Genomic DNA, 27,874 nt, shown 5'->3' with positions numbered 1-27,874 from the left:
AAGTGAATTTTACCCAAATTTTCATTTATCTGAAACTATAAAATGGCTTTTTGGGCTTTGGGGGATTTGTTTCTTCTTATTTTGGAGTGATGGTAACAAATTCTGAAATAGAATAAAGGTTCCAAATCAGACATCTGAGTTAAGCCACAGCGTATTGTTCCAACCACTTACTCTCTTTTTTTTTTTTTTAAGATAGTATGTCTTAATTTTAACCTTAAAATTTACTTCATTTTAGTGTTTCTAGGAGTACAATTTATTATTCCTAGAATTTGGTGCAGTTTCATTCAGTTGTTATTGATATTTTGTTACGAAGCATATAGCTTTATGCATGGTTAGTCTTATTTCCCTAGAACTACTGCTTCTTGGTGTAAGTTTACTACTATTTAATAATATATCAGCCATTCCAGATTTAACATCTCATTCTAAGCTTTATAATTAATCTAGGCAATCAGTAAATTGTTAGTCCTTGTTTGTTTGCATATTCATTATCAGCTTGTTCCTTCAGACTCTATTTAATATACTAAAAGCCACAATCTCAGGAATTAACTGCCTTATAAGTTTGTGGTTTAAGTACTACCGTAGCTAAAAGAAACATCCCTATTGTCACAGCCTCCCTTTCACATCTACTGACATTACTCTCCTTTCTAACATCTCCTCTAACTGAAGATTAATATGAATGGAGGGCTTTCTGTTTCCAGCTTTCCCTTTCTACTTTTTGTCTTTTGAGCTTCAGTGTCCTCAATTTTTTCACCAAAATTAAGTCACAGAAGTTTCCGGAGCTGGAGAGTTTCATTAAGAATGTGTATTAACTATACCTTTTCCCAGTCCCTTAAGAAGAAAATAAAAGCTGTATAAAACACTCCGTCTTTTCTGGCAAGGGTGTTACCCTTTAAAACAGTTCTTAGAAAATTCCTCTCCATGAATTTGGTGGCTGTCTAATCGATAGTCATCTTCTGATATTTTTTACTCTCTTTTCATTTGTAGCCAATTCTCTGTTCTCTCAGCTTTGTCCTTCATTATTAATGCAAGACCATTAGTAACATAATCATAGGAGAGAATCTGTGTCGGCAGTTTTCCTTCTGCTTTTCAAAGGTGACTCCACTGCTCCTATTCTGATGATCTGTGGTAGTATTTGCTGTTACTTTGAGTTCCTCTGTGCTCTATTTCACCCTTATTTCGAAGTCCAAATGGAAACCCTTCTCCTCCACCCAAACCGCACAAAGCAACAAATCTCTGTAAAAGTTTGCAGGTTTATGAATTGCAGCCATCCTTCACAGGTGTAAACAATTCAAAACTTTTTATTTCCTCTTTTAAAAACTTTAGCTATCCCACAATCTCCTCAAGGAAACCTGTGGGTCAACTGGTAATCTGCTGTAATCTGCTGGTAACTTGTGCTGCATATATTATTAATTGTGTTGAAATGAACTATTTCCCCCTTTTTCTGTTCATAAAGTAATCACAGAACCCCATAGATCAGCCCGAAACTTCACAGATTTCTAGAGTTCACTGCCTTAAACAAAACTAGCTCAAATTCACAAGTCTCAAAATATTATAGAATATCTAACAGGTATTCTTGATAACCCACTATTCATCCATTTATCCATCCATGTTTGACATGGATTTATTTCTCTTCCCATCCATTTCCACATTTGTTTCTCTTCCACTAGTTTCCATGGTCACTGGATTTCTTCTCACATTTCTATTTCTTTACTACTTCTCCATTTTTTCCTGCTCAGTGCTGCTTTTTCTTCACCATTCAATACTTGCATTTCAAACCTTTTATGGTTTTCCATTTCCCAGATGATGAAAAATATTCCTAGAAGAAATCTTTTAATCTGTCCTTCTGTTCCATTCCTGCTCCAGTGTAATTATTCCAATTAATATTATCTGTTGGTTGGCCCCTGTAACTTTTCTAATTCCTCACTGCCTAACTCTAGACTTTTCTATCAAATCCTTTTTTCATTTTTCAGGCTCTGACTTTATCTACATTTCTCCTCAAATTCCACCAGTCATTCCTGTCTGATGTATCTTCTCATTTTAATTTTTCATGTTTTGGCAGCTCTAAAAAGGAGGTACAAAAATACCTCTCATCTCCCCTGAAAATTCTGAATTTTATTTGTTTGGTATTATTCTTATTTTTCAGTATTTCTAGTTTTTATTCTGGGATTCTCTAGCATACCCTTTGGAAAAAAGGAAAACGTAGCTCTGTAATTTTTGTAACTTAAAAAATCTTTTAATGTGCGTGTGTGGAGTAACTACTGGAGTAACTATTATGTTCATTGATGTTTCTGATATTTGTTTCTGTTAATGTACAACAAGGCTTTTCTTTTAGCCATTATAATGTGGAATGTTATATTTGCGTGCTTGTCTCATCATCTTGATAAAATCAGCAAATACTGTGTCTGATTCAAGCAGAGTCAGAAAAACCTTCACTCTAAAACAGTGACTGTGTATTGCTATACCTCTTCTGAACAGTGTTGGCTCCTTTGTTGTTACAGAAGATTTTTGCTACTTGAATCTTCTGGCAAATAGGTTTATATATTGGCTTGTACTTTTTAACTGTTACAAATATTGGATAAGTAATAATTTGTATTTTTTGTGGTTTAAGTTTTCTTTTACTTACTTTTTTTTAATGTCACAGATTTTCTGGTCTTTATGTTATCTTAGGGAAATGCTGTATACTTTCCAAATATACTTTATTTTTCTCATTTCCAAAACACAGAATTTCATGCTGTGACAAGAATTATTTTTCCTTTTCAAAATATGTAACATAAAAAGCAACCAGGACTAATTCTTGAAATTATAGATCATCAATTCCTTGCCTGTTCTATGTCGTTTCCCAGTATTACAAAGACTATGGATTCTCTGAGATCCTTCCAGTTCTGTGACCCACCTCTTTTTCAAAACAACTTTTTCCCCTCCCCCCCATGCCTGCAGGCTTGTTCCTCTTCATTAACATACTCAAACTTAATCTCTTCCATCTGGTAGCCCTTCCTTTGGGCTGCAGTCTGAGGATCTTTTATAGACATTTGTGCTGCTACTCTGCACTGTTCATATTTGCCTCTAGTTGCTGTAGCTATAAGTGACATATAGCAAACTGCATTTGTATATGAACAGGGACTGGGTTTTACAACCATGAAGCTGCTGTCACGGATGCTGACTGCCCACAGGGTGGACAAAGACCTGCTGTTTAGGAGAGCTAGTATTCATAAGTTAAAGAAACAAACCATTCCCATACACTTCACTGCAGCAATGGCCATAGGAGTTAGCAGAAAATCTTTTCAAAAGTTGTCTTTTAAATGTTCAAGCTATGGAGATGTTGTGAAAAGGTAGGAAGAACTTTGCTGACATTCCTCTTAGTTGTTTTGATGGCAGAGCTCTTCACAATTTCTCCTCCAAGAGGGTAGTTGAGCTATCTGAAACATTTTAGTCTATCTCGATAATCTTTGTCCTTAAATATATGGAAGAGTTGTTTGGTATTATTGTAAGATTATTGTGCAGAATTCTGGGCAGATCTGAGGTTTAGAGCACTTGGGAGACTTCAAAGCTGTTTGCTCTAACTTGTCGAAGTCCACCTTGACTACCTAACACCGTTTTGCCTTTCCAACCTGTGCTGGCCTTTAACAAGAAAAATGTTATTTGAAGGAGGAGAACATATACATTGAGCAACTGATGGCGACAGTGGCAGTGAAACAGAATTTGTAACCCTCCAGTAACTGTAATAAAATAGACTTTGTTCCATTAAAACATGTACTTTCTTTGTATTAACTACATGAAATACTGCACATCTGAAATTTGGAATTAAATTGCTGCATGCACACTGTTCCAAATAAAATTTTTCATTGTTAGTAACCTTGTAATATAACTATTTTTATGCCAGTCCTCATTATGATGAGAAAGGTTTATATTGGATGATACTGTGGTTTATAATGAAAATATCTGGACAGTTAAACTCATGATGTGGACTTCCTTGAGTCATGTGTTTTAGGGTGCATTTTAAATAACCGTTCAGTTGAAGGGATATAGATATATTTCTTTTTTCTTTTCTAAAGTCTGTAGAAATAGCTCATGAATGATGCTACAAACTTTTAGTTCTTAAAAAAAAATTCATTACAGTGTGCTTAATATGCACTTCTTCATTCAAACAAGCCTGATTCAAAATGTCACTTAACTGGTATAAGATATGGAGCAATGAGAATTTACATATAATCTAGTTGGCTGTAGAAATAAGGATTATTAATAATATACATTATTAAGTAAAGTAAAGCTTATTGAAATATTGTACTTGTCACAGAAATAAATTACTAAAATTACTTGATTTAGTCAAGTCACTTCTAGGAAAAATGAATTGTAGCAGAAAGAGATATGGGTGATTTGCAGACGTGCTCTCTTCTAGGACTGACTTGTGCCTAGTACATAATAAGAAATGTAGTTCTGCTGATTTACAGCCATCATTTAGAACTACCTAGAAGCTACCTAAAGTCCTGAAAAATCTTAAAACCTAAATAATATCCACAGGATTAGAATATAAGTATTTCTGAAGCACTGTAGTTTATGGGCTAGACAATTTAACAGTGATTCAGTCCATAGCACTGCGCTTTTAAGGCAGGCTAAATTCTTAGTTTTAGGCTGGAACTTGTGGCTACAGTCTTCTACTTACTAGTATTTTTTATCTAATCCAGAGATGTAATAATATAACTTTTTAGGAAAATCCCACAAATTTTTCTGTCTATAATGCAGATGATGAAACTCAACCACTCAAAACTTTCTGTAAGTATAGCCATCAGTTTTTCAGGTGTCTGCTCTCTTTCTAAAACAATGTAGGAAAAGTATCTTGTCTTTTTATTAAAGATGTTGCTCAAAGAGTCAAACATAAATCTTAGAGTAACTTGTTAAGATTCAGAAACCTTTTCTTTAGGGTTGAGATACCATCTTCTAGTATCTGGAAGTATGTAATAACATTGTAGGATAGACTTCTATAGAAAACTGTGGGAAGAAAGTTCCATTCTGTTTTAAAAAGTCATATATATAATTTGTGATTAGGAATAATGTTTGTGTTCTGTTTTCTCAAAATTTTAATTTTGCACTATTATTATGCATTTCAAACTTCAAATAGAATTAATCCTCTACAATTTCATTACTTCTATACTTAGCACTTCATTAAAATAATGGCTTTAAAATCTCATCTACTTTCAGCTGAGAATATACAGTATTCTTCAGACCGATTGGTCAAAGTAATGGATTATCAGATTAAACACAGAACAAATTAAAAATGTAGTTTTTTTAGTCTTTGAATATTTCTTAATTTCATAAAAATGTTTTCTTACATAGTTGTATCATTCTTATCAACCTAAGAGTCTTTTTTATTAGTACTGTCAAAACACATGCCATTTCAGAGAACTCTTGTGTTCAAAAGAGTTTCATTAGTATCTGTACTCCTGTTCCATTATGACTTACTCTTAAATGGAAATAAAAAGGGAAAGTTTCTTGCCTTTCAAAAAATCGCTATGATAAGAAGCCTTTAGTATTATTTTTGATATCATCAGTTTAAAATACAGACAGAGAGTGCACAAGGAGACTTTCAACTTTGCCTTTTAAACCATGGGGCAGTTGTCTGCCCATTTTTTTATTCATATCACATCAGAGTCAAGAGGATTTAACAGTCACAATAAAATTACTCAGTACTCAGCTTAGGAGGAGAAATGATGGACTCATACTTCAGACTAACACATCTGTGAGGAAAAAACTGTATTATAACACAAAACCAAAGTAAGCTATTTTACTTACCAAAGATAATTGGTACTCAAGATGGCAAGATAGTTCTATAGGACACAGGCTAGGCCATTTATGCTGCATCTTCTTACCTGGGAGCTCAGAGGCACTGCTTCAGCTTTACACAAGGTACTCTGAATTGCTCTCAGGGAGGAAGCAGCTCCCACTGAACTCCTGAAGTTGCCTCCTCACTGCTTTTAAATAAGTAAAAGGCCTGTTCTGCAAGGCAGCAATGCAAGTAGGACCTTCACACAAACTCAAGAAGCATATAGTGAAAATGCCCTTCAGAATGCAAAAACCACCAACGTTGACTAAAAATTATGGTGTGCTGCATCTGAAAGTTTGTAAGTGCCTGGAAGTTAGGCTGCTAGATCCACTCCTCTTGGTGCTCTGCCCTCCAGAACTGATCCAGGTCTCATTAGTGGTAAAGTTGGACAATAACTCATGAAAGCATTAAAAAAAGTGGTTAACTGGACTGTAAAAAAAGAAAAGGTCTGTTCTACCTTAACATATTTCTTCCTTTCCTCTGGAAGTGGCTACCAGCACATAGCTTCTCAAAATTAAGGCTATATAGAAAACAGTGCCTGAAGTAATATCTAGAAAAATCCAGCAAAGATATAGCCCTTATTCATGAGCAAAAAACTTTTATCTTTTTTTTTTTTTTTAATTTGCCTTTTGACCATGCACCTCCAGAGTATTTCAATATTGCAGATAGATTGAAAATGACTGGTTCAAAGCAGTGATTCCATAGTTATGGTCTGCAAGGTCATGATCTGCAGAATAATTTTAAGGATTTAGTGTTTAATTATGAGTTTGATGATAAGGATGCATCCACAAACATTTTGGGTGATCCAAAACATGTGTAAAATGTTGGTTTAAAATACAGCTTTGCCCAAATATCTTATAAAAACATGCAGAAGGTTTGTGTTGATAAGATCAAGAAGTCGTCTTAAAGTGGAGCTGGTCATTTTGTTAGAACCAAAGTCAAATACCAGATGATTATACATGTGTATATTTTGACTTTAATATAGATTAACAATGGTTTGTATCACTCTACAGGAGTTTAATATACTTCTTAATATAAAAGGCAATGTAACACAAAGATGGCCATGGTTCTTAATGGCTTGTATTAGCTGGAAGCTATAAAATCATCCTAGTACTCTGTTAGAGCTGGAATAATAATTTACCAAGACAATTACCACATGGTGGAACTTTTTTTCTGCTCTAATTCAGTGTTATTAATAATGAATAAAATTGCAATTTTCTCAGGTTGCTAGGGGCAGTAGGGAATTATTTCAATGAATATTTCAGCACATTAGTTTAATCATAGTTCACAAAATTCAAGTGGGCAATATTTTATACTTCTAAGTTCAGTCTGCTAAGGGACCATAGTCATTAAATTGCAAACTGTTTGCACTGAGGTCCATTCTATGATTTACTAGCCTTGTTAAAAACACTGTAAAAGAAAGCAAGCTGTGCCATTAATACTTGTAATTTGATGCTGCATTTGTTAATGGGCTCAGTGTGATTAATGTTTTTAGCAGCGGGCAGAGCATTTTGAGACAGGCAGTGCTGGGGCTTGTAACATATAAATGCATGTAAAGAAATGCTAGAATATTGTAAGTTTTAGTAATAAATGGTTTTAAAAGATTGTATACCCAAAATGGAAAAGCAGCAGTGAAATTATACTGTAATGCGTGTAAATACAGTTCAAGCCATGGTAGGTGCTGATGTGTGTGTTCTTTATTTTCTAGCCAACTGCATGACTTCTGGCGCTTGGATTACTGGGAAGATGATTTGCGCCGACGGAGGCGATTTGTTCGTAATGCTTTTGGGTCTACTCATGCTGATGCTCTCCTAAAAGCTGCCGTGGAATATGGTCAGTATTAGCTCATGCTTAAATATATAGCTCATGATGTTTTCTTGATGTCCATGAATCCCTGAGAATCATGTCCCTTCTTTTCTAGTGACAGTACTGAGAATTCCTAGGACAACATATTCTTAGAAAAGTGATTCTTTCAATTCTTACGCTGTAATGAACCAGAAGGCTTGAGCTTGTGGGCTGTTAAATTCTCTGATCCCCAAGGGATTCACATAATACTTCTCTAGCATTCCCAGACACTAATTTTGAGACACTGGTAAAAGCAACTAACTTGTCTCTCCAGAGTGACTGAACAAAACTTTTAGGTCATCAAACTAATGTGTCATAACAGTTCCACTGGAGACCTTTCATGAATGAGGAATTAAAAAATATCAGAATTTTTTTCCTGGCATGCATAATTTCAGACAAAAGTATGTTTTTTCCTGCAAATCATGAAATGTGTAAGAACGAGTTTAAAATAATTATTTTTAAGGATAACTTGTGATTTGAGTAGTGAACTGACTACATAGAAGCTTCAGTCTAGGAACTGAAGAATTAGATGATGTTTGATTTTCATGGAGATGTAGATGAAGTATAAAAGAGGAAGAAGGAACATGCTTACAAGTTCCCCTATATCATCTACGAGTTCATATGTTAGTGACTTCTGTACAGCAGACTAAGTCTGAATACTCAAAAAATCTAAAGCAAATTCATTTCTTATGTTTGAGCTGGTGAACCTCTCTAACATATCAAAGACAGGAGTTTTTTAAAGAATGTTAAGATGGTTTTCTGTCTTTTTTTTTTTAATCTGTAATGCTGAAAAGAAAATGCTATGATTTGTTAGCATTTAGGAGTAAAAAATGGAAGTAATCATTCACAAAGCAAGTTGAACCTTTCAGCTGATGTGTAGCCAAAGGCTAATGTTGCCGGAAGTTCTGAATATGATAGATATAAAGCTAATTCTGTGTGACCTACATATTTCACCAACTTTGCAGTTGTTGAAGCAAATAGTTGGGATTCAAACAAGCTTAGACATATGAATTAGTATCTGTGTGTGCAGGTATACTAGCAAGTGTAACTTAATACTTATTTAAACACGAAGGCTATCATGTGCAAGACTTCAAGTCATAAACTGCTCACGAGTTGGGTTAAGGAAGCCATTTCCCCCAGTGGTATGTAGTATTTCATATTTGACAAAGGGTTATTTTCTCCACATTATTCTAAAACATCAAAATAGAGATTTTATGAGAGGCAGGTACAAAACTGTGCTAATTTCTGTGCTGCTTTTGAAAGGCAAATAATCATCAAAAGCACAGACTTTATATAACACCTGTTAGTGCATTCAGCATACAGGAAGATTAAAGCTCAGGTGTGTACACAGGTGGTGCACATCAAACTTAGTGGTGAATAAAAATTACAATAGACTGAAGTTTGCAGAATTAAAATAAATAATTCTAGCTTTACTCATATCTATTAAAATTAACATGGAATTTTAAACCAGCATGCATTAAAGTTATAATTCATGGTTTCTATCTAGATGTACTTACTTTTCAGAGGCTTAAGCTTTTGGATTTTAATAGTGAAACTTTTAGCTGACCTTTTTCTGTAAGAAAACATCCTTAACACTGATGTTATTTTTATGCCTCTTGGTGTTACTAATGAGTTGAATAATTTATGAGGTTGTCATGTGAAAAGGATTTGGTGCAGTTTGATGTACTTTTAGCCTCTGGTGTTGGAATGTGATTAATAAAGAGCTAGAGGCAGATTTCTTTTTTTTCCATAGGGTTTAACATTCATTGTGGCTGGGGTTTTTTATTGGCTTTGTTTTGGTAATTTTGTTTGGAACAGTTTGATAGTAAAATGCCCCTAGCTTTTAAAACTGAGCATATCACACTACAGAAAGAATTTAAAGCATTTAAAAAAAAAATCATACTGCATAGTTTTCCAGTAACAAATTTTATTTCCTGACCTCAGATACTTTGTTTCTGAGAAATAAAGTATTCATCAAAGCAAAATTTGTTTGGCTTTTGTTTCAGTTTTTCATCTTGACTGATACCTCTAGTACAAGTAATGCTATTTTGAGTATCAGTAAAATAGTGAAAACATCTTAAAAGTTTTTGTTATCTACATTGACTGTCAGTTATCATTTAGGATTCGGTGCATAAATATTGCAATGGAGGAATGTTTAGTCAAAGCCTAAGTCAGCAAGCTTCTCAGTGTCTACGATCAAAGGCATCAACTTAAATAGGTCTGATCAGGCATTGCAGAAGAGGGCAGGCAGTTTCAGCTGAGCAAAAATCACAGAGCAAAGATGACAAAATTAATCAGTCATTTCTTTGGCAGTAAACAATAAGATAGGCTGAGGGTTGCAGATGAGAGAATTTCGAGATTCCTTGGAGATGTGCCTGCTTAACACCTGATTTATCTGAGCTTGTGCAGCCATAAAGATATGACCTTGATAAACAAAAAAGTGCTTTACAGCTACTCTAGTATTAAATCAGAGTCAATGTTGGATGTATGGATACTGTAATTATATAATATTTGCTATCATCAAGGAATAGAAGAGTCTTGGAAATTAAAACTATGTCTATGATCTACATGTTTGTTTTAAAGAAGTAATAAAAAAGGTTAAATTCTACCTTGAAATGCTTAAAAAAATATTATTTTAGCTAATAGTGACTTCTTTCTGTAGGAAACATGCTACGTTATCTACTCCTGGAAAATAATATTATCTCAAAAAAATTCTGCTACAGTGAAGTTTCTGTGTAACTACAGTCTGTTAGTCAACTCTGTATGCATGTTTGGATGCCCATCTTTTATAAAATGAAATATGCGTACATATTTGTATATGTGTGTGCATATGCAAACATATGAATATATGTTCAAAGTACCTGACAAGTAAAAAATATTTCAATGAGAAATTATGACGTATTTCTATGGCTGTATAAAACTGTGTGAAAAATTATAGTTTATTCTTATGGCTATATACTTAGCTGTCCTTAGAGACGGTATGTATGTCAGAGTCATAGCAACATTCTCCTTTGAGATTAGTCTGCTCCACTTCTAAGAATTTTATATTAGGCGTTGGATTTGTTTGCAATCTCTTAAAATTACTTTCATACCCAGATTTAAAATGAAGGCATAATTAGTTCAGCATTGTATCTGCTGTGCCCTTTCACTTTAGTTAAATTCTTACTTGAATTGAAATATAGATTCATTTCTTCCTTTTGTGATGCTAAAAGGATGCTACTTACTGCAGTATCAAAGTGCAAGCTGTAATGGGATTTTTAACTACCTGGAAATTTTTAGTAGAATTTTAATTTTGTAGTGTCAGTAACTTAAACAGTTCTTATTCTAAGTTTAGATTAAATTTCAATATAATTGATTAAATTGTAGCCTGAAAAGAAAGAAAGAAAACAGAAAAGATTGTATAAATTATTATAAACTCTACTTTTCCTCCCCAAATTTTACTGCAGTAGATACGTGAAATATGCAGATATGACCCACAAGTCTTCTGTACATGCGGTGAAAGAACTGTCTCTTCGAGTTAATCACCTTAACAGTTTACAGTCATTGGAGATTAGTACAGAAGAGACACTACTGTACCACCCTGCCAGTAAGACAGAATACAGGTCCACAAAGGTCAACTTAAGAGCAAAGTAGTTACTTTATTAAGCTTTGATCCTTCAGTCTTTAAAGATTGTGATCTACAAAAAATTTGTATATAGATGGAGTACAAGAAAGGCCACATTTTCTAGACTACACTGGAGAAAATGGACATGAACTCAGTGCCCATGTTCTAAACATACATGTGTAAGCTGGTCAAATACATCTAGTGTCTGTGCTTGAGAATATTTAGCCTGTTAAGCTGATTATCATGACAGATCCTAAATGCTTAGAATGGAAAAAAAAAAGGCCTTCGTAATGTAATATGTAATGTGTTCAGGTTTTGAAATAAAGCTACATATGTTTTATATGTGCAATATAGCCACGTATGGCTTTTGAACTTGCATATTTTAAGATGCTTATTCCACTATGTGTGTGGACATCTAATTAGCAATCTTATTTCAAGGGCAGTTCTAGCTGAAGCAGACTGCAGATGGCTCCTTCTGGGATTTGTCTTTAGTGGGATTTTAGTCTTCACCAAAATACTGTGTGTGCTTATTATCAGAAATATGGTCTCATTACACAAGCAGAATTAAAAAGCATCAGGTTTGGAAACTGAAATGTTCAGAAACATTGGAATATTTGTAAATCTGAAATCTGTTTTCATGATAGCAGATGAATTTTAATGGACCATCAAAGATTCCTTCAGGCTTCTGAAGGACTTAAATTCCCAGAACATTTAGCTTCAAACAAGTGCTACCTTAAAAGAAAGTCTGTGTGAGTTCCCTGCTATGAAACTGGGGAGCTGAAATACATGGGAACCCATACTCAAACCCATACTTTCAGAATGAAGTATCTGCATGTCTCAGGGACCCTAAAGGAAGAATCAATTATTTTGAGGTCCTCAATGTTAGAGAAATGTCTTGAGATGAACTTTCAGAAACTCTAGCTCTAGAGCAACCCCTCAGTGCTGAGAAGTCCAAAGCAATTGATTCCCACAGCTTCCGAGTTCTATCTCATGATCTGCTGGGCTCCCTACCTTCTGCAGACAGTATTAGAAGACGATCGAGGGAGGAGTGTCCAGAGAAACTGTTAAGAAGCTACTTTCATTTGGTATGCACCAAATGTTGTTCTAGAAAGTTAAGTCATTGTTTTGCAAACAAATTTACCTTACAATTTCACCTGATAAGACGTTTGAAGAAATCATAATATCCCATGAACTGGAGATGCTCAATTTCATCATCTCTGTTCAGAAACTGTGTTGTAAAATCAAATACGTTATTCTAGGAAGTCTGAATGTCCACCTAGAAGCTAGTCTTCATTTGCCTCCTGCATTTTAAGTTTTACACTTTGATTTATTAGATTGTTGACACTAATGACATTGCTAATAACGTAGAGGTGTCTTTTGTCAGTGAAAATACCACTGTTGTTACAGTAAATTCAAGACTTTCTGTCAAAGTTACTACATAATTTTATATATCTGAAAAAGTTAGTTTACTTTTCCTCGGTCATAAAGATCTCAGACTTCATTGTCTTCACCCTGTCTTTTTTCTGTGCTTATTGAAAATGCCTAATGTATTTCCAGAACAATTTCAATAACACTGATTTCAGAATCATCTATAAGAAAGAAATATATTTTTTCATTAACTGATTCCAAACTGAAAGCAAGTTGAAGACAACTGACACTGGATCATCACTTATCATAGTTTTGCTAGCAGGCCCACTAAATACATAAAACGCAGTTACTTTTCTAAGTGTATCTGCAGTGAGAGCATTCTGTATGTACCATCTAAGAGATTAAAGACCAAATTATGCTTTCAGTTTTGTCTGTGAAATATTGCTTTCTTATACTATGTCTACATGAACAGCCTTACTGTCCGGGTTGAGTTTGTAGATCCTTTTGTTGGATTCTTTAACATTTACTTTTACTTATAAACTGATCCAGATATCTGTTGATCGCTAGTGACAGGACAAAAGGCAACGGGCACAAAAACTTTTTTTAATGTCATGGTGGACAAACAATGGACAGGTTGTCCAAAGAAGTTGTGTGGTCAACATCCTTGGAAATAATGAAACCCAACAGCTATATGGCCCTCTTGAGCCTTATCTTTCCGAGATAAACAAAGAATATCTACAGAATATCTGGATCAGTTTAGTAGTAAAAGTAAGTGTAAAAGAATATCTATGTCTCTCTTGTACTGGGAAGCCTAGAACTGAATGCAGCACTCCAGGTGTGGCCTCACCAGAGCTTAGCAGAGAAGGATGACCTTCCTCAACCTACTGGCAACACTTTGTCTGATGCAGCCAAGGCTACCATTCACCATTGCTGGCTCATGTAAAACCTGGTGTCCATAAGGACCCCCAGCTCCTTTCTGGAGAGCTGCTTTCCAGCAGCTTTCCAGACCCCCAGCATATACTGGAGCCTGGGGTTGCTCTTCCCTAGATACAGGACTTATCACTTCTTGTTGAACATCATGAGGTTCCTGTCAGCCCAATTTTCCAGCCTGCTGAGATCCCTCTGGATTGGCAGCATGACCCTCTGGCATATCAGCCACTCCTCCCAGTTTCATGTCATGTGCAAACTTGCTGAGGGAACTCTCTGCCTCATCAGTCAGATCATTAATTAAGATGTTGAACAGGTATAAACCAGTTCTAATATCAATTTGCTCATGTTTGGTATATTTATTAATACTGAAGTTGAGTTTGTTGTGACTGCATAAGCCAAGACAATACTTTCTATCCTTTTTTTCCCCTCCCTTTAGTTAATGCACTAATTAGCCACACACACACACAATTTCATAAAATATGTTGCTCTGGGGAAATACAGGTGATGACCCTTATCTAAGATAATTTCCCAAACTGATATTTAAGTAATATCTTAGGTATAAATACATAAGAGAAACTGAAGAATGAAAGCCCTTGACTAAAAGGAAACCCTGTTCCCTCACCCCATTCATGCACACTTATTTTAGCCTGTAAGTATATACAAGTTGACCATTAACTGTGAGCAGTTTTAAGAAATAGCATCCACTTTATGGGCAGAAAACACACATATGTTACTTGATGTTCAGTGGTGAGCATTTTAAGAATATGTATGCAATCATTAAATTAATCCATAACAATGCTTCCATTTGGCAAGTAAGTCCTCTTTGTTCTTTAATCTACCATGTGAGACAAACATTCTGCTTCACTTGAAGCACCTAAAATAATACTTCTCCTATTACACAACTTCCTTTCAGTATATGAACTAACTTCCACATTGATTGTGAAATCTCCAGTGTACTTTGAATGAGTTTATATCTGAATTGAGTGCCCGAAGGAATCACAAAAATCTGTCTTTTTTTTTAAGTGTAGCAATATAAGATTTTCATCTACAGCCTTATAATTGTAGCCCAACAGTGCCATCCACTGCTTCTCCAAATAATCTTCCAAATATTTCATCCTCACAGGATTTTAGGGAAAATATTACATATTGTGTCCTGTTAATATTTTACAGGGTAATTGCAACATGCAGTTTTGTTTAAAGAAAGTCTAGGAAGAAAAGCTTGCACTAGGTAATAGAAGGATCTGCGAAGCACAATCTTAGTAGTGAGAATAATTAAGTCTAAAATACTAGATTTAACTTGGTCTTATTTCTAATATTTCCTACCCTCTCAGTCATAAATATATTCTCATTAAACATATCTACTACTATGGTAATCCTTATTTTTATAACCCACTATAATGTAATGAAAGGCACCTTCAAAATGTAAACAGCAATAGAATTAGCTTAGATAGAGTACTAACACTATTGTGCTGAATTGTACTGAACACTCAGTGTCTGAGCTTCTGCTCTTTGAGTAAGTGATGAAAATGAGTTGCAATTACATCCTATTAGTACTTTGCAGTCTCTAAATATCTTCGTCCTGTTATATGGTATTTCTAGCATAGAAATTTTTGTGGCAGCTTTATAATAAGTTTTAAGAACAGTTTCATTAAATGGCCATTTTTTTCTAATGATTTCCTCAACTCTTGAATGTCAGAATCTCTGTCTTGATTCTAATTCAAACTTTTCACAGAGCCAAATAGGATATGAAACCTTTTCCCTCAAAACCTCCATGCTGGGTTTCAAATGCCTTTCCTCAGAGATTTTTCAGGTTATCCGGCATGACCTGAATTTTAGCTGCTGTTATAGGTCTGAGCAAATAGATTTTACTGCAGAGTTTTCTAGTTTTTTACCAGCAGTTAGTATAACTAACTCCGTTTCTCACTTCTTCATCTGAAAGTATATGGTGCCAGAGTGTTCTTGAAGTAATCAAATTGGCCTGGAAAACCATTCCTAAGACATAAAAATTGCAACCATTGACAGTCTTAGAATTCTAGCTTCCTTTTTCTCCCTTCCATCATTATATTTTCATGTAAAAAGAATACACAATATCTGTCCATTCTGCCAAATGAAAGTAATTTATTTACCAAACCCCATAAATTACTATGATGATAAATATTTTCAAATCCATGTGATGGATGTATTTTATCTATTCATTTCTATACTTAACTGACAAAGAAATAGAAGTTCTTGACCCATGTATATTCAGTGAATCTTACAGAAACATTTCAGAAGAACATTCTGTCAGTGAAAGTCTAGTAATAGTCCTTCAGGGCAGATTTCACAGCTGGGTCAATTCAGGTCTCGGGACTCAGGTTTTAATATGTGCTTTTCGTATCTCCTATTTTCTATGCTTTAAATCTCCATATTAAGGAGTAAAAGCACTTTAAATCTTCTTTGGCTATAGATAAAACACAAAATATTCCTTTTCTAAATTTTCTCCAGTCTTCTTATTCTTGATGTCTTGACTGCAGGACTTTGTTCTCCACTTTGTATGTAAGTGGAAATATGTATCGTTTGTGTTTTCTGAAGACCTGGCTAGGACAACCTCCCTAGCACGCGGCTGGAATGGAGGGACATTATTTCAGCAGTGCCTCAACCTTTGCAGCCTAGAGTTAGGAGATCGTAGTATAGATTTTAAAAGACTTTACTGTCCCACTCTTTCTGACGGTCAGTAGGAGGTATGACAGGCTTTCAGGCAATGGGCTCAGGTTTCTACAAGTCTTTGGGCTACTTGCAAGGGTTAAGTCAACAGGATCAGAATGTGGGAATCTCTTCAATATAGGTGATTCCTTGTCTTTCACAAAACAAATGGAACTGGTATGTATAGATTTTGAAAATAAAGGAATTAATTTTCAGAGACAATATATATTTTAAGATACCTAAGTGTTTTGACTTATCTTTTTGTGCTGTTTAGCATTTATCACATAAAATCTATTTCTATTATATCACATTAACATTACTGTAGACATCTTATGTAAATAGTAAGATTTGTACACAAGAAACACAAAGTATGTGTTCGCTAGCTATTCCATATCCTTACAAGTAGAGTGAGTTCTTCAATACCACTTATTTTGTGCATTTCGTTATTTTATAGTGCTAGCTTTGAGATGCACACAAAAAGCATGCAGTACTGTGAGTTTCAGTGTGGTGCAAGTTACAGGGCAGGGATCAAGAAACACCTTGTGAAAGTAGTCTATTAAAAGCCAAATACATTTTATGGAAAAGTTAAATATACCACTAACCAGCATGATAAGGAAGACACCTTGTTAGGAATTGCATCAGCATATTATGCATGTTTCCAATTATTTAATTTTGTTTTTCATATCATGTACATTACATCATGGCATGACCTTTTTCTTATCCTTATTGTAAGCCTGAAGAGTGTATCTCCCAGAGTATTTATATAACGTCCTGAACATATCTACAATAGATATACTTTCCCTGCTGAAAGAACTGTGCATAATGCTTGTGTGTTTTATTGTGTCTCTTTTGCCATATAGCACAAGTCATTCAATCCTATGCCCATAAAAAAGCTGATCCTAAATAGCAGCTCAGCTCTCATCTGAATGGAAAATAGTGTTGCTAGTGCTTCCAAATCTAACATAAGCATAGAAATTTTGCAAGTATCCCTGCAGTTATATGGAATGTTTGTGCTCCTTGTAATCTTTGTTAAGCGGAATCAAAGATGTCACAGACCCCATGCAGCAACTTAATGGAAAGTGAAATAAAATAGTGCTCTCCTTTTTTCTTTACTGCTGACTGCTTCTAAGATTTCTGTGAATTAGCTTTCCTTAATACACACACAGGCTTTCTGCCTGGGACAATGATTACCATTCACCCGTTTCAGAGACAAAACAATGGAAATCTTGTCAATTATCTGTTGATTGTACTGTTTTAATGACAGACCCTCAAAATCTTTTTATTACTGATATTTTGTGTGCCACTACTGTTTCACTTTTCATCTTCTAGGCTTCATGAAACAAAGACATTTTATAACTGCAACTACTTTTGGTTAAAATAAGAATTAAAAAGAAATTAGTTTTAAAAAAGTGCAGAGTAAAAATCTGTTCTAAATCAAGGAAATAGCAAAGCTTTTATTTTAATTTGATAGATAATTGCTACATGGATAGATTACTTTGATAGATAATTGCTATTGCTAGATAATTGCTAACTCGGAGGAGATTATATATACAGCAGCCTGGCCCAAACAGAAGTGCTGTCTGTTGTTACTAGAATGTGGTCGCTTAGCAGCACTAAGAGTTAAACACAAATATCCCAGTGTTAAGGCCACATTGCTGCCTCGCAAATGTGTATATCCTGTAGGTGCTGCCCTTTGTCTAGTGTTGCTATAGGCATTGATCGACCCTGAAATATAAGTTGTTCCTCCCACCAGTTACTGCTGAAGTGAAAATATGTAGGCCACTTCTGAAGATGTGGTCATCTGTGTGAGGACAAAATGAAATTTGTACAGATAGAAACCACAGTGCAGCACGCTTGAAACAGTTGGAACTGTACCACAAAAGGCAGCATAATGGAAAGTAAATCTAGATGTTCTAATGACATTTTTATATTTACAAATATATTTATATATAATGGTGACAGTCCTTTTATGAAACAATTGCAGGTGACATTATGTTTAGGAGATTTTCTCTTGTGTAAAAACTGCATAAGATGGTCCTTCTGTATGTCTCAGAAGAGCAGAATTTCACTTGAAAAGATTACCATTCCAGAAAGCAATAGTAATTTCAGACATCAGCAAATGGCTCTCTCAAAGTACTGATTGTGAGCTGTTGAGTCTTTCTTCTGTAAATAAGTAGTCTTGATAGAAATTGAAATGGTTTCCTAACTACTGGAATTACAATAGCTACTATAAAATAATTTTAAACTTATTTCCTCACCTTCATTCCCTGCGCTAGAGAACGAATTTTTTAGCTGTCCTATTATGTCTCTGTACAGCGGCTGTTTCCAAAGAGCTGATCTGTTTTGGATCTGATAGCAAAAGCTTAAGTGATGAGGGGCAAAATTGCCTTCTAGCAAAGACATAATCACCCATGCTTTTGCCACAGAGAGGGAGAATTGAAAAATTAGAAGACAGACCACAATACTACAGATGCGTAGTATGTACTTTCTTTTTAAAAATATTCAGGTTTGGACCAATCCCATGGTTTGGAGGCACTAATTGTTAAATATTAGGTAAGGGTTAGAATTTTTGGGGTAGAATACCCTAGTATGGGAGTTAAGATCAAATTTCTTAGAATTATAGAATCATAGAATCATAGGATAGTTTGAGTTGAAAGGGACTTTAAAGATAATTTAGTTCCATTTCCCCTTCCATAGAGAGGGATGCCACTTCTATTTCATGGAATTTGAGAGATGACATGACATTCCTTACATGCCACTGCTTTATCAAGTGTTTGTATTTCCAAAGAGAATTTCATTTCTTTGTCATTATTAGCCTTTACAATTAGAATTTTTTGGGAGCAGGGAGCAAAATTAAGGCCAGCATATGTGGGTGCAGTTCTTCAGTATGGAGTGTGCCACTGTAGAAGTCTGACAACATTGATCCTGGCTTTAGGGTCTGCAAGCAAATATGGCTTTTTCTGAAAAATGTGTGCTTAGGAACTAATCTAAAACTTTCCAGACATAATCCAGGCCTGAATGTTAAGACATGACGCAGAGATATTTTTCACTTTTATGTCATCTTAAAAAGGTTTTATCAGATGCTATTTCAAAAACATAGAATGCCTCGTTTAGCAGATTTATTTCATTATTTCATTATCATGTCATACATATTTAAATTCAATCACCTTTTGTTTATCACCTGTTAATTGAATTTTTCTATTGAAATAGTTTAATTACCCTCTTCAGTGGCCTGTCTTAAGAAACCTTTGCTTACATGTGAATATTTTGAATTAAGGATAAATGAAATTCGTTTTTGCTGTCAAAACCAAATTGTGAAAACACATTGCATGGCTTTGAAAATCAGTACACTCTATTAGCAGACCTGTCAATATAAAAAGTGCATTCCATTTCCACCTCTTGCTCTAATAACCTTTTCTATGTTACTCAGAGGCAGTTCACATAATCAGAGTATATTGTCAGCTTACTGGAGTTGGGGAAGCATGAAATGAAAATCACGTTAATATTGATCCAATTCTCTTACTTGCTAGTGTCCTTGATGTCCTTTGCACTGAGCAATAACTGTTGGTGTGATGTAGGTATTTTCCACTCAGTTTTTACTGTACTTTTGTAAAATGGCTTGAAAGACATTTAGGAAAATTTAATTGCTCTTAATTATTTTGCTTGTGTATCATCCTTGCCTGCTGAAACAATCCACAGCAGAATTTGGTTTCTTTCTCTAATTTATCAGAATATGCCAAGGCGCTGCCTTTCAAACTGTCAGGGATTTGTAGAGGTCATCAGTCATGAAATATGAATCCATTCTTGTGTGTACAAGTTACAGTGGCAAACTACATCTTAATCCAAATATAAACATTTGACTGTTTAAAGTTCCCATTAGAGGGACTTCCTCTGGTTCCAGTCAGAATGAAGACTGCCTTTCAGGAGCCTGAAATACATTGAAATGTTTGCTGGACTGGGCATATCTGACTCTGTCACCTGCTGGCTGTTTGCAGTCAGTGCTGAATCACTGCAGGGTCCTTTCTCTTATGCTCAGAATTCCTGAAATCTCAAATATATATAATGGCAATATTGACAACTTCTAAAATTTAATTTCACAACCACTCTGAATCTGTTTTCCTATCTGTAAACTAAAAAGTATAATGAGTGCCCACCATAGCACGTTCACCTTTATTTTTATGTAGGATGTTTTTATTAATATACAACATTCTGACTTTGACTACAAGTATGTGTTGTTTAAAAAACCTCAACCTCATCTGAGAAACGTGTTCATTCTGGCCTTGCCTGTATTTTCAGTCTCCTCAGTGGCATAGCTTGTGTCAGTCTCATTTTACAATGCAAAATATCTGAGAATTTTAAAGAGGAAAGCATATACAGCAGTAAAGTACTTATTTATAAATGACTTACATGAAGAAGATAATTTGGTCAGATATTAGGTATATAGAATGTCTATGATTAAATTTTCAGGTATTTATTATAGAAAATAAAAATGTGGTTTGGTTTTAGTTCTGGTGGAAGTATTTTCCAGTACAAATATATGCGATTTTTAATTTCTATGCAATTTTCATAGTTTTTCTCCCTCATTTCTTCAAAGATCTTTAATAATGAAAATGTGATTTAGATTTCTCTGGTTTTTATTAAATCTATTAAAACCAGCCTTCCTTTATTAACAGTCCCTTCTCTGATTCTCTGGGGAAACTAAATTATATGCCAGTCAAAGCTGCCAGTTCCAGAAACACATTGCAATTTAAATAGCAACTCCAGCAGACACAGGTGGGGACAGTTCATCGTGATATACCAGCACTAGGCTGCTACACAAAGCCAGATTAGTCTCTTCACTAGACCCAAGAATACCTGGTGCACATTTCCCATGGAATGAGCGCAGTCCTAGGAGGGCTGGCTCTGTAGTCGTATGGAAAGATACTAGGCTGAGATGGAGTGGTCACCATGCTGATGATTTAATCTTACTGGGTTTTGCAGAGGTCAGTTTACAGACTCCTAGGCAGCTGCTCTGCATAACTGTGACTGCTGCAAGGGTATTGGTACCTAATCAAGTTAGGAAAGATTAGCAAAGATAGCAGAGGTTTAAACTGTTAGAATATATAAAGCGAGAAGATTATCTAGCAAATCTTTTTTCTAAGTATTTTCAAGTATTATTAATGTCAAATGAACAAAAAAAGGTAGATAATAGTGTTACATTTTAATTCTGTGCATAGGTAAGCTCGGTTCTTCCTGTAAAAGAAAAAAAATCTCTCTCAAGAAAAAGCCTTATTCTTTCAAACTCTGTTGATAAATTATATTTTACCTGTGATATAATTTCATGGTTCACATCACAACCTGTCAGGTAGCCTCTTGTGAGGAACTAATTCTGAATTCCTTTATTAATAAAATACTAAAAACTGTCTTATGGGATTAAAGTTCAGCAAGGAAAAGTGTTCTACAGAGCAGTACGTTCCAGTGATCTGTAAGGAGTAGAAAGCAAGTTTACCCTTAAAAGTTTCTGAGGAGAGCTAAGCTTCACAAAAACTCTACTTTAGCCACTATAAAAGAGAGTTTTTAATTAAATGCAGAATTTTACTGTAAAAAGAACAGACTTTACTTATGTCAAAATGCTCCTTTAGAAGCCACATAAAACTGTAAAAGACAGTATATGAAAAAGATTTCTTATAGAAAAGAAGAACACCATCCCATGAAGCAGATTTCCAGATGTTTGGAAACATTAGAATTTCCTGTCAGTATATTTAGGTAACATTAAAATGAGGTTAACTTTCCATTCTGCCATCTCTCCTCAAAGATCAAAGAAGACTCACTGCATAAATTGCCTTATCGGTAGTTTGTTGAAGTAAACTATGGAAACAACTTTATAAGAAGCAGTAGTCTCCTTTTGTTGGTTACAGTATTACCAAGCAAATGTTTCTTAAAATTAACCATGTTTTTAGCCTCATTTTTACTAAATTCAGAGAGAAAAAGTATAATACACCAAATTTGAATATATAATAAATGGATAGAAGTAAAGAGAGAACAGAAAACTCCCTCACTGTGTTCAACTAAAGCATATTAATTAGTGTAATGTCTAATGAAATACGTGTACATAAGCATAAATGTAATCAACAATATGTTTGTACTGATAATTTTAAAGTTTTATTTAGGATCAGTTTAGGAGGATCTGGGCACTTACAAAGTCTTTGAAAAGTAGATTGCATCCCTAGAAACCTGTTGTGACCTACAGAACCCAATTGGGAATTCATTGACTTAAATGAAAGTAGAGTGGCAAAAATTCAAATGTTACAATAAAAATACCCACCTGTCCTTCCCCAACTGATGAAATATTACCTGTATTAAATACTTCTAGGGGCTGTAGTTGCAAGTTAGCGTGGGATTCTCCTGTTCTTGAGAAAGTATGAGGTTTCGAGGGATTTTGGTAATGGTTTTGTGGTTGTTTTGAGGTTTTCTTGAATGCTTAATAATTTGTGTTTAAGGAAAAATAATGCTACTGGAAGAGAGATTAGTAAATTCTTGGCAATACTGTACAAGTTCACTGTGCAGCTCATACAACCTTTCAGATATATAAAATACACATCCTTCCATGGAAGTTGAGGTTTTATAAAAGAGCGGTGGTTGGTTTCTTTAATTTCTTCTAAAGATGAGCTGGTTTCGATTATCCTGAAGTTACTGTAGGAAGCCAGTTTGTAACATGCATATTTACAAAAATAATCAAGATGAAAACAGGTGTAACAAAAGAGGGATTTTTTTTTTTTTGATAGCTTATCTAGTCCTATACGTACATTTTCTTTAAATACGTTTAAGACAGAGCCTTTGAGTTTCAGCTTCACCTGGACTTCGGTGCAACCTGAGTGATTTATTTCCTTTTATTTCTTTGCAAAATGTAGTTTTAAGAAATACTTCGCTGGTTATTTCAAAGCTCCTTTCCAAATCCCAGTCTATCCCTTAAGTTTATCCCTTAAAACATCCCTTCAGAAGGAACTTGACAAGGACAAGAGCTGATAGCATCTGCCAATTCCAGTTCTCTGTGCTCCAGTGTCACAACCTTGCTTTCTTGAAATGACATCTAGTTTAATTTTATTTTTTTTTCTTATTTGAATGAGTTTGAAACATTTTCCAATTAGACTTAGGAACTAAGTCTATTTATTTCATATTGTGTCTTTAACACACTCCTTATGCGTTAAAAAGGTTTAAATATCTGGACATGGATTTCATTTCATTATAATTTTGCTGGGGCTTTGAAAAAAAAAAATTAAGTTTTGATTTTTTTCAAACACACTGAAATATCAAGTATTCATTTATTCATCTCTCCTTTTTATATCATTGTTAACAATACTAGACATAGTTTTATGTCATATAATTTTTTATTCAGTTTGTTGTCTGGTTTTAAAGAGATGAGTTGTTTTTCTTCTTACTCTTACTTGTAGAGGTTCTCTTATTTTTCAACCTTTTTGAAGTCATCTTGAAATATAAAAATAGAACATCTGTGACAGATCTGGTTTGAACGTATTTCACATTTCAGGATCCAAGGAGATCTGGTGGTCTGTGGTATTCGCTTGTTAATTTCTTGATGAATGGGTAGAAAGGCCACGAAGTGCACTCAGTACAGCACGTCTTCCGAAGATAGATGATCTCAAATAAATTCTATTCCCAATCACTTTTTGATTTGTTAGGTGTTAAACCATTTCTTTGTAAGGACAGTGTTTACAAGCCTTGTAATGAGACAGCCCTGTGAGACCTTACTCCTCTTGCTGTAATTTTGATAAATGGAACTCTTAATTCATAAAGGATATAGTGATTGAAGGGCAACTCTGGGTCTCGTACACTTTCATTTAGATAAATGTTTGGTACAGTATAGCAAAACTGAGGTGCACTCAACAAAGTGATAAATTTTAACAACAGCCAAACCAGAGCTTTTTTCCATCAAGACAAAGAAGCACTATTTACTGTATTTCCTTTAAATAAATGTACTTTTAATATTATGAACCAGAATGGATTTTAGAAACATTTGTCTTTTTGCTAAGCTCCAAATTTGTGAAACTAATTTAATGTCTTCTATTCCACCATGTTTCTTACACCTGTGTCAGGCAATACTTCTATAACCTCATACCCTCATCACAAGGGATTTAAAATACCCCAAATTTCATGTTCTTATGATGTTATTTTGAGTGTTATTAATAATCTGGGGGGTTGGACTTTTTTCTGGTAATTTTAAAAATATATTTTCATGCATAAATAATTTTAAAGAATTGTCATAATCAGTTACTACAGAAATGGTTGACTCTAAGATTACACCAGATTAGTACTTTTCGAGTAATTAATTTGAAGATTATCACATTTTATAAAGCTCAGAAACTTACATAACACTCACTATAACTACCAAAAAGGAAGAGAACACTGTTTTCATGCTTTCTTCCTTCACTGTGTTAGTTCATCTCAGGCCTGGTCTTCTCTAATGTCACATGCTTCACAACAGGAGCTGTTACTTGTGTCAAACTCCCATGCTGTAAACACAGTTTTAACAAGATCCTGACCTACTGATTAAATACTCAGGACGATTCTGGTGTATTAAAACTGAAAATCTGTTACAGCACATTAAGTCTTTGTGTTTTTCCAAGCTCCTACCTTTCTTGCTTCTTTTTGTGAATTAGAGACGAAAAAAAAAATACAAACCAAACATAAAACCCCAAAATCTTACACATGATACTGAAAACTTCTCCAACCATTAGATAACTGATCCAGTTTTATATTGGACAGATAATTAGTTAGTTGTATTAAGTAAAAAACCTATGCAAGTGAAATAATGATCACAGCCTAATAACTGAACACACCAAAACGCAGCATATTAGTATAGATCAGCATTGTCTTAATCAGTATCAATATGGATGTAATGGAGACAGCAACAAACAGGAAGACTAGACATGCTGTCCTTAATTTTGAGCTTTGTGAAAAAAATGGGGTTTTGCTTACTTGTTTGTCTTTACATTTTCAGAGTTTCAGAATATAGTTTCGGAAATAGCAATTGGGGTAATAACAATACTGAATAAAAGGTTAATATTAGGCAATGTAAACATGAGTTATCTCAACCTGTGATGAAGTCCCATATCAAGTGGCATGTTAACAGTGATCTTCAAACAGAATAAACACACCCACAGAAAAATATGCCTCTAGCATTTTTATTTATATCCTGTGACTCTGATGTGCACAAATTAATTAAAAGACTCTTACTAATTATAAGAGTAGGAGGTAAAATCTTAACACCTTCCCGACTGTTATAACAAAACTGCCTGACACATCAGCTCCATTTCATGTATCTATTTTCACTTACCTATCTGCTTACTATATTCCTGTTACTTGTTCTGTATTAATAGGAGGCCATGAGTCTTTCTGGGTTTTACCTCAACATTTTACATCTGCCATAGTAGTGTGCACAGAAACAGAATCACAGAATATTCTGAGTTGGAAGGGACCCACAAGGATCATCAAGTCCAACTCTTAAGTAAATGGCCCATACGGGGTTTAAACCCACAACCTTGATGTCATTAGCACCATGCTCTAATTCATCCTGTTTAAGTTCAGGCATTGTGGAAAGCAAACAAAATCCACATGTGCGTGGTTTTGCTCAGATTTCACACATCATTCTGTAGTTTAGTAGGAAGCAAATTTCCAAATTATCCTACAAAAATGAGAAATTACTTTTGGATTTTATTCCTTGGTTAACAGAAGTGGAGATGCCCAGATCTTGTATGGTCCAAGGTGAAAGTGCAGCATTTTCTGTTTAAGAAAAAAAAAATAGAAAGCTTTCTTACCTGACGCTACTATGAATCCATAGTACTGAAAATAAAACTTATGACCTATCCCCAGCTAAGAAAAAAAATCCTGTGAGGAAGTCACAACAGTTACATGAAAACTATTTATTATATGAAAAATACTTATGACTCTACCATTTGACCAAATAATGATTAGTTTTTTATATCATGAGAATAAATTCTTGATCTTCCCAAAATGTAATAAGGTATATCTCCTGCCATAAGGAACCATCAGGCTGAATAGAAAAAGTCGGCTGTAGTCAAGAAAAATGAGTATTACCCATGATAACCTTTGGGTAATTGGCACATGTCCATACACTAACATTTTTACTGTGCTCCTTAAAAACACACACACAGATGCGCACCAAAGTTCTCTCGCTGTGCTTGTCTTTTTTCTGTCTTTTCTGAATCTCTGCATAGCCTCCCTTGTTGTTACTGTATATTGAGATAACCCATCTCCTACTTCACCATCCTGTCTCACCTATCTCAAAAGAAAAAAATCCTGACAGATTTTGGATTCCTGAAAGCAGCTTCTTAGTTTCAAGTAGGTGGTGTGCTCTCCCAGAGATCAGTCAGAGTCGGGGCACCGGGAACCCAAGAGAAACTCCTGCTGAATTTCTTGCAGGTGGAAAACTAATGGAACAACACTGAGCACAAAGTAAATACCAATTATTAAAACCAGAACTTTGGTCTTTGCAGAACAGTTTGTATTTTATTCAGGACAGGACAGAAAAAAGAGTAAGACTGCATATTTTTTTAAACCTTGGTAAAGTTTTAGAAAATGTTTCTTCCCTTTTTTGATAAAGATGATTTATACTGTATTTTTTTACTACTTGACTGTGGTTGTTTTATTCAGCTAAATTCACAACATTTGTAACTTTTTTAGGCACTGAAGAGGATGTAGTGAAGTCAAAGAAAACTTTCCGAAGTCAAGCTGTGGTAAATCAGAACGCAGAAACAGAACTTATGCTGGAAGGAGATGATGATGCTGTTAGCCTGCTCCAAGAGAAAGAGATTGATAACCTTGCAGGTAATTATACTTTTCATTAGAACTAAGATATGAGCCAAAAAGGTTCTTTTAAACTTGTTAGCTCTTAACCTTTATGGTTAGTGTCTTAGTATTGACAGCTAAGCATATAATTGCAGTATGAACAGATTCTTTGTATTCTAGATTTTATTACTCCTTCCCTACTTCCAGGAACCGATAATCAGGGGAACTGATTACAAAGCATTTGCCCATTGTACAGTCTTTGAGCAAAGATGTGAGAAATAGCAATACCTCAAGTGCCTTTATTACTACCTGTGATTTGTTGAAAAGTCTGTAAAAACCACTGTGGAAACTCTTTTTTAAAATTATCTTTTTAAATGGAAATGCAGACTAATTTTACAACTCAGTTTTGTGAGTCAGAGTGTGGCTGTGTGCATTCATGACCTGCTCCCAAGTGCCACACAGCTTGTGGAGAGACACCTACACTCCTCCTGGCCTCCACTTCTCGCAGTGATGGAGTTTAGGGGGATCTGTAGTATCTCAACCCATCTGTCATAGCAGGAGAAAAAGTTGCCCATTTTGAGCGAGGACTAAGACAGAATGAAGCTGTAACCAAACTATGAACTTTGTTAATTAGCATACGAGCTGGGAATGAACCCTCCATAAATATGCACACGAGACAGCCCTTCTGGTCCTTTCTCCCTGGGTGAAGGATGCAGTGAGATCCCAGTTTCATCCATCTTCTAGCAGGTTCTGTTACAGATCTGTCTTGAGGCAATACTACCTTTCCTGGGGAAGTAGTCTGGAAATAAAGGCATGTTAAAAGT

At 34.8% G+C, this 27,874-nt stretch overlaps 1 protein-coding gene across 6 annotated transcripts in view; it reads left to right on the top strand.

Moving 5' to 3' along the window:
- The window catches only part of NBEA (neurobeachin), a 389,390-nt gene that overhangs the window by 191,682 nt on the left and 169,834 nt on the right, over window positions 1–27,874 (top strand). For all 6 annotated transcript variants that reach the window (XM_039385864.1, XM_039385860.1, XM_039385863.1 and 3 more), the window contains 2 exons: window positions 7,527–7,651; window positions 26,946–27,089. In XM_039385864.1, coding sequence (XP_039241798.1) covers window positions 7,527–7,651; window positions 26,946–27,089 — 269 coding nt within the window. The remainder of the gene's footprint in view (window positions 1–7,526; window positions 7,652–26,945; window positions 27,090–27,874) is intronic.

Source organism: Pipra filicauda, unplaced genomic scaffold (genome assembly GCF_003945595.2).
Source record: "Pipra filicauda isolate LSUMZ 115617 unplaced genomic scaffold, ASM394559v2 scaffold443_size986076_pilon, whole genome shotgun sequence".
Lineage (NCBI taxonomy): Eukaryota > Metazoa > Chordata > Aves > Passeriformes > Pipridae > Pipra > Pipra filicauda.
The sequence above is the reverse complement of the archived record's forward strand: the minus strand, read 5'-3'. Positions and strand labels throughout refer to the sequence as shown.